Raw genomic sequence first — 12,500 nt, 5'->3', positions numbered from 1 at the left:
TATAAATATGTGCATATATGTGTCACATTTGGGTCATATATATACCATATTTATATCATAATTATGTCATATTTATATCATATTTATATCATAATTATGTCATAATTATGTCATATTTATATCATATTTATATCATAATTATGTCATAATTATGTCATATTTATATCATATTTATATCATATTTATATCATAATTATGTCATAATTATGTCATATTTATATCATGTGTATATTTTTTTATTTTTTTTTTTTATTTTTTATTTTTTATTTTTTTTCTCTTTTAATTTTTCATATTCTTTTTTATTTTAACAGGTTACCATGCATACATATATATTTTCTTTTTTTTGTAAAGATTAAAATCTGCTTTAAATAATATTATAAAAAAATACAACATATAAATATTTTTTTATTTGAGGATATAGTAAAATCCTGATTTTTAAATATACACATAAATGTATATAATTATTACAAAGGTATAAAAAAATAAAATATAAGAAATAAATATAACATATATGCTTAATGTTATTTTTTTCTTTGATGAAATAAAAAAAATAAAAGGTACATTCTAATAATATATATAAAACATATTAAGGAGAATGTATATACATGAATATATAAACATATAAATATAATATATATATAATATATATATATATAATTACAAAGATATATATTTTATTATGTGTATTTAATTTTTTTTTTTTTTTTTTTTTTAAATATTCCCGTGGGAACTTGAAAATTTTGATAATAAAAAAATAAAAATAAATATTATAAATTAATATATAATAAAAATGTGTATGTATAAAGGTTCATCATTTGTATTTTTTTTTTTCTTACGTTAAAAAGTTGCGTGTATGTTTTATTTCCACAAAAAAAAAAAATATAAAAAAAAAAAAAAAAAAAATATATATATATATATATATATATATTTATTTATTTATTTATATAATTAAATTATATGTTTTTATATACTTTTTTTTTTATTTTTATTTTTTTAGTCATTAAATATATGAATTCATAAAAGAGTTTTCCACCACATTAAAACATACATTTGAGTATATAAACATATACATATATATATATATATATATATATATATATATTTTTTTTTTTTTTTTTTTTATGTTTTATTTTTTTGTGGACACATAATCTTATATGTTCTTATATATTCATATATCCATTTAAAAATATTATGTGATGATTTAAAAAATGATAATTTGTTAAAGATGGATAATATATATATTTTTTTTTTTTTTTTTGAAAACGAAGAAATATAATAATAACATTGAGCTGATAATTTATATATATATATATATATATTTATTTATTTATTTTATTTATTTTATTTTTTTTGTTTAATTTTGTATATGTATTCCCCTTGTGTATATATACTTTAGCATTAATTAAAATGAGTGTATTAAAATATATAAGAAACAATTTGTATATTTTATTATTATATATTTTTTGTATATATTCAAGATGCTTGTGTAATATAAGTCTTCATCCATCCTTAGCAGATTTCTTCGTAGAAAACCTTCGAGATAATATTTTTATATCCACGAATAATGTGATTAATAAGAAATTAACGAATCTTGAATGTTCTAGTGATGATTTCCTAGAATGTCACAACATAAACAAGGAAAAAGAACATGGAATGGATAAAAGGAATGATACAAATATAAATATAAATACAAATATAAATACAGATACATATACATATAATAATAATGATGATGATATAGACATACGTAAAGGAAATACAAATAAATTATATTTAAAAGAAAACGATAAAAAATATGTTTATATGTACGATGAATACCAAGATATTAAATACAGCTATTTACATACAAACCCTTTTTATAAAATTACAAAAAAGGATATAGAACAAACAAAAAAAAAAAAAAAAAAAAACGAGCAAGATATTTATAAAAAAGATATGCAACAAAAAAACAAAACAAAACAAAATGATAATATATTTTATAAATTATTTTCATCCTTTATAAATATTATCTTTCCTATTTTTAAGAGAAAAGAGAAGAATGAAATTACAACTATTCAAAATAAATGGTATTCATCATATATTATTGATTATAAAAAAACAAATATTTTATATACTCCGGATAATTCATCAAATAATTATTATGTTGAGAAAAAAAAAAATAAAATCAAAGGATTACATTTAACGGAACATATAGGAAATATAAACGACACGTCTGTATTAACACCTTTATCCTTGGCCATAGAAGAATTAAAATTCAGTAATATATTTAAACATGTATGGGAAGGTACATATACAAATATTGTTTTTTTAGAAAACACAGGGTCGTCGTCAAATCACGATAATGAAAAAATAAAACAATTTAATAATATAAATATTAATAATAATGATAGTATTAAAGGTATGAAGGTTCTTCGAGAAGATCCGCAGGACTTATTAAAACGCGGAGCAAACAATATGAAAGATAATAATGGACAAATGAAAAAACAAAATATAATACAAACACAACATACAAATTTTGAAATGAACAAAGGAGATATGAACAGAATAGATGAAAACAAAGGAAATATGAACAGAATGGATGAAAACAAGGGAAATATGAACAGAATGGATGAAAACAAATATAACCATTATAATAAATATGACTACCCTGGGACTACCGATTCATCACAAAATCACCATATTCATCAAGGTGCGAAAAAATTAAAACATTTCTTAGACTACGAAAAAAATTCGCTGCTGGTAAAATATATTAAAAAATCGAATGGGCAAAATCAATATTTTAATATTTTAAAAGTTGTTGAAAATGAGGTGCCTTTAGAAATCGCTAGTAATATTTTAGAGTCCTTAAATATAAAAGAAGAAAATAATTTTGAAGATGTTTTCAAAAATAACAAAAATGTAAATGTTGGTATATGTACAAGAGATACGTTAAGAGAAATGACAAAACCTTTTTTTTTGTTTTTTCGTATTTTTAATAGAATATTAGTAGAAAAAAGTAAAAAACTGGATTTCATTTTGTCGAACAGAAAATATAAAACACATGATAATATAAATAGTAAATCTAGAAATATTTCAGAGTATACATATGCATGTGTTTTTCTAAAGTCTATAGAAAATTCAGAAGTTTCTATATCTTTAAGAAATAATAAATATATGAAATGCTCTTGTAATAATTTGTATAATAATAATAAAAAAGATAATAATATTTATGATGATAAATATAATAAGAAGGATAATAACATAAAAGCTTCATCTCATAATAACAAAAAAAAGGAATGTTGTAACAGTGATAATAATGACTTGTGTAATAATATAAATTTGTATAATTCTTATGGAAAGGAAAATAATTTATGTTCATGTTCAAATAATGAAGATAACAAGAATTATATAAAAGTGACGGATGATAAAATATATAAAGAATGGAATGAAAACAACAAGATATATAGAAGAAGACGAAATAATAATATGATGAAGATGTTCATGTTTTCTACAAATATTCTAAATAGAGTTACTACATATAAGGATTATAGTTATTATAAAAATATTTATAAATTACATGTAAATTATAATGGTGTATGTAACCACATAATTTTTACATATAAGTATAATAAAAGTAAATTTCTGGATTTTATATTTAATACAAATATTTGCTATAGTAATAGTTATAAAAACGATGACATTCATTTCAATAATCCTAACTATAATCTAAAAGAAAACATTATATTTAGTGGTATATGGGTTTATGGAATATCAAAAAGAAATGACTTATATCATAATTTTTTGAATAAAAAGAAAAAAGAAAAAAAAAAAAAAAAAAAAGATGCAAATTATAATAAGAAGAATGACATGTATGTTAAGGGGAAGTTATCACCATATGATAACTCGTATGTAAATTATATGAGTGGTGTAGATCATATGAGTGGTGTAGATAATTTGAGTGGTGTAGATAATTTGAGTGGTGTAGATAATTTGAGTGATGTAGATAATTTGAGTGGTGTAGATAATTTGAGTGGTGTAGATCATATGAGTGGTGTAGATCATATGAGTGATGTTGGTGTTGATGGTGATAATATTCATTATAATGATAATATTCTTATCGATGATGATATAAATTACAATTATAATTTTGACAATATTAATAATAATAATAATAATAATAATAATAATAATAATAATAATAATAGTAGTAGTAGTAGTAGTAGTAGTAGTAGTAGTAGTAGTAGTAGTAGTAGTAATATCCTGAATGATGATAATAAGGAAAAAAAGAAGGATGAAGATATTGATAAGACATACAAAAAATACTGGAGGAGTAGTAGTTCTATGCCTAATAATTTTTATTATGATAAGAATAATAAAGATTTATCGGAAAATATAAAAGATGAAAAAGGGAAAATATTTTGGAAAGAACAAATATTAAATTATAGGATATCGTCCTTACATCGATATAAAAGGATGAATATATTAAATTTCAAAAGTAGGATTAGTGAAGAGAAAAGAGCATATTCGTATTTAATTAATAAGACAATAAATAATAGTGATGATATATTATTATTATCTAAAAAAGGCATTATAAAATTTAAAAACCCTATTGTATTAAATGAACTCTTAATAGGTTTTTCTTTTAATCCTATATATGATTATATGTGTAAAAAAAATAATAAATCTATAATAACTTCAGATATGAATATACTTAATAATATGAGAAATAAAAAAGATGATACTTTTAGTTTTGATGATTATATGAATAAAATATCATGTGGATATAATAAGCCACAATATTTTTATATATTTTTTCATTTCTATTTAAATAATACTAAAAAATATAATATTGTTTTAGAGATACATGTAGATTATTTTAATAAATTTAAAGAATATAAAGATATTTCTTTCCAATATGTTAATGTATTAAATTATTTAAGAGGAAATATTCATTATTATAGAATTAATAAAATACATATTGAATATTCTCTATCACCTTTTATACATAAGAATGAATATTTTGATCATACCATTATGCCTTTCTATATCACTTTAAATAGTTTAATAGTAAATGAAAGTCGTAAGGTTTATAATTACGTGCCCATATTTTACACATCAAAAATTAACTTTTTACAAGTGATCAGTAGAAATATAAAAAATGAAAAGATTGTAGATAATATGAATACATATAAACATGGTGAACACGTGAATTCACAAAATAATAAAAGCGATGAGAAAAAAAATGGGTCTGATGAAAGTCAGATTAAAATGAACAATCGTAGTAAAGATCATGATAACAATGCATATTATGAAAAAAAAAAAAAATCCATGAACAATAATAATAATACCTTTGGTAATAATAATGTTAATAATTCGAGTAGTGGTGAAGGACCAACGACAACAACAAATGAACAAGTTGAAAGAAAAAATAATATAACGGATGGAACAACAGAAAAACAATTTTATTCAAACGTATTAAATAAAGTAATAAAATATTTTTTATCAAAAGAAGATGAGGAAAAAGAAAGAAAAAAAAAAGATTTAGAATTAAAAAAGAAAGAAGATTATTCATATTTTATATGGAAAGAAAAAAATAAAAGAAAAAATAAAAATAATAATTCATCTTATATTAATATTCATTCCTTTTCTTTTTTTACATCGATAAATGAAACCATTTTTTTAAAGCATATAATACAATATATATGTAATACAGATAAATGTATATATGTACATAATAATACTTTAAAGAATCAAGAGAAAAAAAAAAAAAAAAAAAAAAATAATAATAATAATAATAATAATAATAAATATGGAAATGGTATATATGACATATATAATAATAAAGATTTATATTCTGTTCATAATAATAATAATAATAATATACTTTATAAACCATATAAGACAAATATTATTTATCACGATGATGTACTCATAAAACCAATAGTTAATGCGTCAAATAAAAAAAAAAGTATCATAAAAGAAGAAATAAAAGAATTAACCAATATAGAAAAAGATTATTTACAATTTTTAAAAAATAATTTATCTAAATATATAAGAGATAATAAGAATTATATTATCGCATATAATATGACTAATTTATATAAATTTGAATATATAAAAAATATGTATATAATTCCCCCATATAATAAAGGTATATTAATAAATATCGAAAAAGAACATGAACAAATATATTTAGATATTTATAATAATCTCTCTTATTTAAAATATGAAGAAATAAATGAAAAATTATATTATAATACAAAAAAAGAATTAGATATCATATATTTATACGCAGCATTCTTACCATTAGAAAGTGATTTATTCCATCTTAATTATTTATCACAAAATAATTTAACATTAAATAAAATATACAAACAACATTATAAAATTATTTTTAAAAATGTTATACCTTTTACAAAATATGATGATTTCTATAACACACATAAAATTAATCCTCAAGAACTTATAGATATAAATTCTCTGAACCTAAAAAGTAATTCTTTTCCAACAGACCTAATGAATTTAAATATTGACGAAAACATATATAAAACCAAAATACTAGAATTCATACAAAACAAACTTAAAACAGCTTTACAAATGAATTCAGAAGATAAAAAAAAATAATTAACATTTTTATATTATACACAAAAATGTCAACACATAATTAAAAATATATATATAAATAAATATATATATATATATATATATATTATATGTGAACATATTATACTTTTTAATATTTTTTGTATTTTTTTTAACATTTTTATAAAAACACAATTTATTACACACATATATTATATATTATATATATATAATATGTGTGTCTATTTTTTTTTTTTTTTTTTTTTTTTTTTTTTTTTTTTTTGTTATAAAATTATCCATTGTTTTATTTACAAATTATACTATGTAAACAAAAAATATAACCTTATCCAATTAAAAAAAAAAAATTCAATTTCTTTCAAATGTAAAAAGGAAAACAAAATGGTTGTGACACATACATACATATATATATATATATATATATATATATTTATATATATATATTTAGGTACTAAAAAAATTAATAAGTATATATAAATTTGACGCCTTTATATAGTGAGCAATAAAATGACAAAAATTTATATAGGCACACAAATAAATTAATACATATATTATACATGTACACATTTATACATATCGTTGTGCCATTTAAAAAATGTACAAGAAAATGTTCATCACAATTGTTGCATGTTCATTTTTTTTTTTATTATTTATTTTTTTTTTTTTTTTTTTTTTTTTTTTTTTTTTTTTTTTTTTTTTTATTTTTTTTTTTTTTTTCATAAGAAGCACACAAAAAATGATAGAGAATATAAATAATTATTAATATATATATTAAAATAAATTCTCCAAGTAGCACTAGACTTTATTCTTTATATATCCATTAACATTTTATGCGTCTTTTTTCCTATTCCAAACTTTAGACTCTTTACCAAAGTTAAAATATTGCTCTCTTGTTATAACATTATAGTTATATATACTTGGATCACTTAACCATACATATGTTCCAATATAATTACTATATAAACTATTTTTATGTGAATATATATTTATATCCCAATCCGAAGGAAATACTTGTCGTAATTCTTTATATAATCTGTGTTTAAAATTTCGAAACTTTGTAGATCCTCCTGATATATATATTTGCGAAACAAAATATTTTTGTATGTGTTTAGGTAATAATGAAATACACCTATAAACTAATTCAACTATACTACAATGCTCTAAATTTATATCTTGTGGATTAAATAAAATTTCTGGAATACCTATTCTCTCATTTGTTAAATTAATAACATCTTCTTTTCCTTTTGAAGAATCTCCTACTTTTATACTCATATCTTTTATATTCATATTATCATCTTTATCATCAATTATGAAATTAGAAAATTCTTCTTTATAATCATAATCAGAATCTATATAAATACAATTATTGTTATAATTACTTTTCAAAGTATTGAACACTTTATTTATTTGACGTTTTGATACGTTATTATAATCAATTAATTTATATTGGTATGATAAATGTGGTTGTAATTTTTTATTTTTTCTCCCATTACACTTATCAATATTATATTTATTATTATCATCACTATATTTATTACTATCATCACTATATTTATTATTATTATTATTATTATTATTACTATCATCGCTATATTCATTACTATCATCACTATATTTATTATTATCATCACTATATTTATTATTATCATCACTATTATTATTATTATCATCACTATTATTATTATAATTACTTTTATTGTCTTCATCATTTGTATAACTTTTATCTACATTTATATTACTTCTACTACTTTTACGACTTTTATCAACACTCACATTACTCTTCAAATCACTCATATAACTCTGATCCTCTGTAATATCTACACCTCCCTCTTCAACATTACAAGTTCTTCTTTTTTTTATATACATGTCATCATCACTTTTATTACTAACACTCAAACTAGAACCACAACTATCATTTTTCTTTTTTGTTAATATGTTATTCATCTTTTTGTCATAACTATTACTCGAATTTTCTTTGTATTCAGTGACATCTGAATTATCCTTTTCATTTACCTTCATATCATTTATTGTACTGTTTGATTCGTCCTCCTTAACAAGTGAATTTGTTAATAAATCACTCTCTTTTTTTTTCTTTTTTTTTTTCATCTTCTTCTTTTCCATATTTGTATCCATTTCCTTTTTTTTCTCTTTATCTCTTTCCCCTTTCCCTTGTGCTTCTTCTTCTTCCAATTCTTTCATTAATATTTCAGCGCGCATGTCAAGTTTGTCCTTGATCCTTTGATTCTTTATATTTTCTAATCGTGTCTTTTCTTTTTCTAATTCCTTTAAATAATCTAATGAGACATAACAAGCTCTTTCTTTAATATTTTCTACTAACAATTCGTTATGTTCTAAATTCACATGTTTATAAGAAAGGGTACTTTTTAGATAAGAATTTAAAATAGATCCAGAAATCTTTGTTCTTAATACAGCATATTCAATTAATTTGTATTCAATATATGGTAAGACATATGTATGAGAAAACCCAACGTCTATATATAAGGCACATGGATTTCTTAAAGATAAATTATAATTTCCATTTATTATATTTTTATAAAAATTATTTATATACTTATTCCTATAATTTTTTTTAAACATCTTAATATCCTGGAAATTTTTACCATAATAATTTCTATATAAATCCACTTTTTCGGGGATTATAAAATTTGGATCTTGTCTTGAAAAATTCTTTCCTAAATAATTATTATCATATAAAGTTCTCACAACATTGTTGTTATTAAATTTATAGCTTTTTGCATGAGTCTTTAAACCCTCAAATAAATAATTATTATTATTATTATCATCATCATAAATGTTGTTATTATTATAATTATTTAGATTAAAGAAGGAATTAAAATAAAAATCTTCCCAATTATCACCCTGATATTTATCATCTATATATAGTTTGTGTGAATACTTATTATAGCATTCAATATTTTTTAAATATATATGTTTATTTGTAAATATATTTACGTCACTTTTTGTGTTCTTTTTATTATAACGTCTTTTTTCAAAAGTATGCCCACTATTTTCATATTTTTCAACATCTTCAATATTTTTATCATCATCTTGAGCAAACACATTATCCTTTTGTATATTAATAGGATCACCTTTATTTTCGTTAAATTTGTTATGATCAACACTTTCCTGTGAAAGTCTTATCTTTTTACTTTCATAAGAATTATCATCAATAAAATTGTTCACATTGTTCACACTGTTCATACTGTTCACATTTTCTTCATTTGTTTTATCCATAGATCCTAACTTCTTTATATTTATAACGCTATCCGTAACCAAATTATTCTCCATCATGTTATCTTTTGAAGAATCCAATTTATTCATGTCTATATCACAATTTTCACTTCTTCGTCGTCTTTTTATTACTTGATCAACTTTTTTTGTTATGGAAGATCGACTACGATATATTGGGGGATTTAAAATATCATACTGTCCTAAATTTAAACCTATATAAGAAAATGGTAACATTGTTTGAGAGGAAACAATTACAATTTGATTCATATTAAAATATTCAAATAATAATTCAATTACTCCTTGTTTTATATATGCAGGTGTTAAATATGATTCAGTAACACACAAACCCATTTCATTTATTTTCCCTCCTACAGTGTTCCTACATGAAAAAATCTTCTCCCATATTTTCGTTTCCAACTCCAAATCTAACAACAAACCATCCACGTGAGGACGGTGACAAAAATATTCACATATGCTCTGACAGCTGTCACTTATATGAAATATATTCTTTTTTCTTATTTGACCTACACAATTAGGTAAAATGAATTTAGGTTCTATTTCTTCACACAATGATCCTTCTATTTGCGAATAACTCGGAAGTATCCCACCTTTTATCAAACCAGCCCCATTATCCAAAATTAATTTTGGTATGTCTATATTGACAGGTGCTGACATGTTCAGGCTATTTTTACTACTTTTTTTTAGCTTTACAAGCTAATTAATTTTTTTTTTTTTTTTTTATTTATATGAACAGTTAATAAAAAAAAAAAAATAAAATAAATCAAAATAATATAAATGAAAGTAATGGCTACATTGATATATATATATATATATATATATATATATGCAAAATTTTTTTTTTTTTTTTTTTTTTTTTTTTTTTTTTAATGTGATGCCCATTATATTTTAAATATATTATTTGGCTAGTTGCATTTTAAAAATGTGGGGGAGTGGACAAAAAAAAAAGAAAAAAAAAACCTTTTCATTTTTACTAGATATTTAATTCAACATATATAACAAAAAGTAAAATAATACACTACTACTTTATAATACAATAATATATATATAGTTTCCCATTTTAAAAAATAAAAAAAAAGGAAACTGTTATATAAATATATTATATATAAATATATTATATATATATATATATATGTATGTATTATAATATATTTTTTATTAAATTTCCTTTGAATTCATTTTACAAAACATCCTAAATCTCTTTTTAAATATATTTATCAATACTAGGGCGTTTATATATTATAATAGAAAAAAAATATAAATTAAAATTCTAATATTATAATAATAAATTTTATATTTACATATTTATAAATGAAAATAATAAATACATAATATCATAAACTTGAATCTTTTATAGGTCCCTTAATTTTTTTTAAATATATATAATAATATATATATTATAATATTTCTCTACCGTTCATAAAAAAAAAAATTACTATATATTTATAATATATATATATATATATATATAATATATTAATTATTTACTAATTATAAATTCCCTATAAATTTTTGTTATATTTTTTACAAGTACATTATAATTATATAGGGATTTTTATTACATAACATTTTGTATTAAGTTGATAATAATATATTATGTTTTTATATAATATTTATAATAATAATATTATAATAAAATTTTATATACATTTTTATAAAAAGAAAAATATGAAAATTTCTCCTTTATAACACATAAATATATATAATAATATAGTAGTAATAATATACATATTTATATATATGTACCATTTTTTTTTTTTTTTTTTTTTACCTAATTAAACATTATTTTGAGAAATTAAGTTATTTTAATAACAAATTATATTATGCTTAAAAAGAAATGTTCTATTATATGTTCTTAAAAAAGATAATACATTCATATATATATATGTTTTATTACATGGATGTTTTTTAAATGATATAATATAAATGTAAAAATTTAATTTGTTAAAGGATATCTTTTTCGTATATTTTTTTTTTTTTGATGGTGTTATGCACATAATATTTTTATAATTCACTGGAAATAACATTATATCATATATATATATATATATATATATATATATATATATAATAATCTTTTCGTTAGTGATTAAAAAAAAAAAAAAAAAAAAATTCTTAAAAAGTTTACGAAAAAAATAGAATAATTTTTATTACATAATTAAAATACAAAATTATAATTACACATGTAGACTGAAATAAAGTATGAAAAATTATATCCATATGATTAATAAAAATATATAACATACATATATGTATAATATTATACAAACAAATCGTATAACAAGTTATTTTATTATATTTATTACATTTTACTTACAATATTAAGTATCAACAACATCCAGAAGTAATGTTTTTACTTCTTGTTCGTTGGCTCCTGAATTTTCATTTTCAATAGCTGGCTTTTCTTTTAAAGGTTTTTTCATACTTTGCTTTTCTCTGATTTTTTCTTCAATCAGTAATTTTAGTTGTCTCTAAAAAAATTAAGACACATGAATTAAATAATGAAATATAACATAATAAATAAATAAATATATATATATATATATATATATATATATATGTTTGTATATTATTACATTTTTCTTAGTGTTAATTTTTTATTTTATTCTTTTAATTTATTATTTTTTTAAAATTACCTGCACAATATCAGA

General features: G+C 19.6%; 4 protein-coding genes across 4 annotated transcripts in view; 2 read left to right on the top strand and 2 right to left on the bottom strand.

Moving 5' to 3' along the window:
- The window catches only part of PF3D7_0719500 (LEM3/CDC50 family protein, putative), a gene marked incomplete at both ends in the record, with an annotated part of 2,003 nt that extends 1,654 nt beyond the window's left edge, over nucleotides 1-349 (top strand). The window contains one exon of the mRNA XM_024473140.1: nucleotides 312-349. Coding sequence (XP_024329047.1) covers nucleotides 312-349 — 38 coding nt within the window. The remainder of the gene's footprint in view (nucleotides 1-311) is intronic.
- Nucleotides 350-1,407: 1,058 nt separating this feature from the next.
- On the top strand, nucleotides 1,408-6,603 carry PF3D7_0719400 (conserved Plasmodium protein, unknown function; the record flags this gene model as incomplete). The annotated part of the gene is made up of 1 exon (XM_001349059.1): nucleotides 1,408-6,603. One exon carries the CDS (start codon nucleotides 1,408-1,410, stop codon nucleotides 6,601-6,603), a length of 5,196 nt encoding a protein of 1,731 aa, XP_001349095.1.
- An 804-nt stretch (nucleotides 6,604-7,407) lies between these two features.
- PF3D7_0719300 (actin-related protein, putative) lies at nucleotides 7,408-10,506 on the bottom strand (the record flags this gene model as incomplete). The annotated part of the gene is made up of 1 exon (XM_001349058.1): nucleotides 7,408-10,506. One exon carries the CDS (start codon nucleotides 10,504-10,506, stop codon nucleotides 7,408-7,410), a length of 3,099 nt encoding a protein of 1,032 aa, XP_001349094.1.
- A 1,664-nt stretch (nucleotides 10,507-12,170) lies between these two features.
- Nucleotides 12,171-12,500, bottom strand: part of PF3D7_0719200 (NIMA related kinase 4) — a gene marked incomplete at both ends in the record, with an annotated part of 1,723 nt that continues 1,393 nt past the window's right edge. Inside the window, 2 exons of the mRNA XM_002808739.1 lie at nucleotides 12,171-12,320; nucleotides 12,486-12,500. The exon at nucleotides 12,486-12,500 is cut by the window's right edge and continues 105 nt beyond it. Coding sequence (XP_002808785.1) covers nucleotides 12,171-12,320; nucleotides 12,486-12,500 — 165 coding nt within the window. The remainder of the gene's footprint in view (nucleotides 12,321-12,485) is intronic.

Source organism: Plasmodium falciparum, assembly GCF_000002765.6.
Source record: "Plasmodium falciparum 3D7 genome assembly, chromosome: 7".
In the NCBI taxonomy this organism is placed as follows: domain Eukaryota; phylum Apicomplexa; class Aconoidasida; order Haemosporida; family Plasmodiidae; genus Plasmodium; species Plasmodium falciparum.
This window is presented reverse-complemented; position numbering and strand designations above follow the sequence as displayed.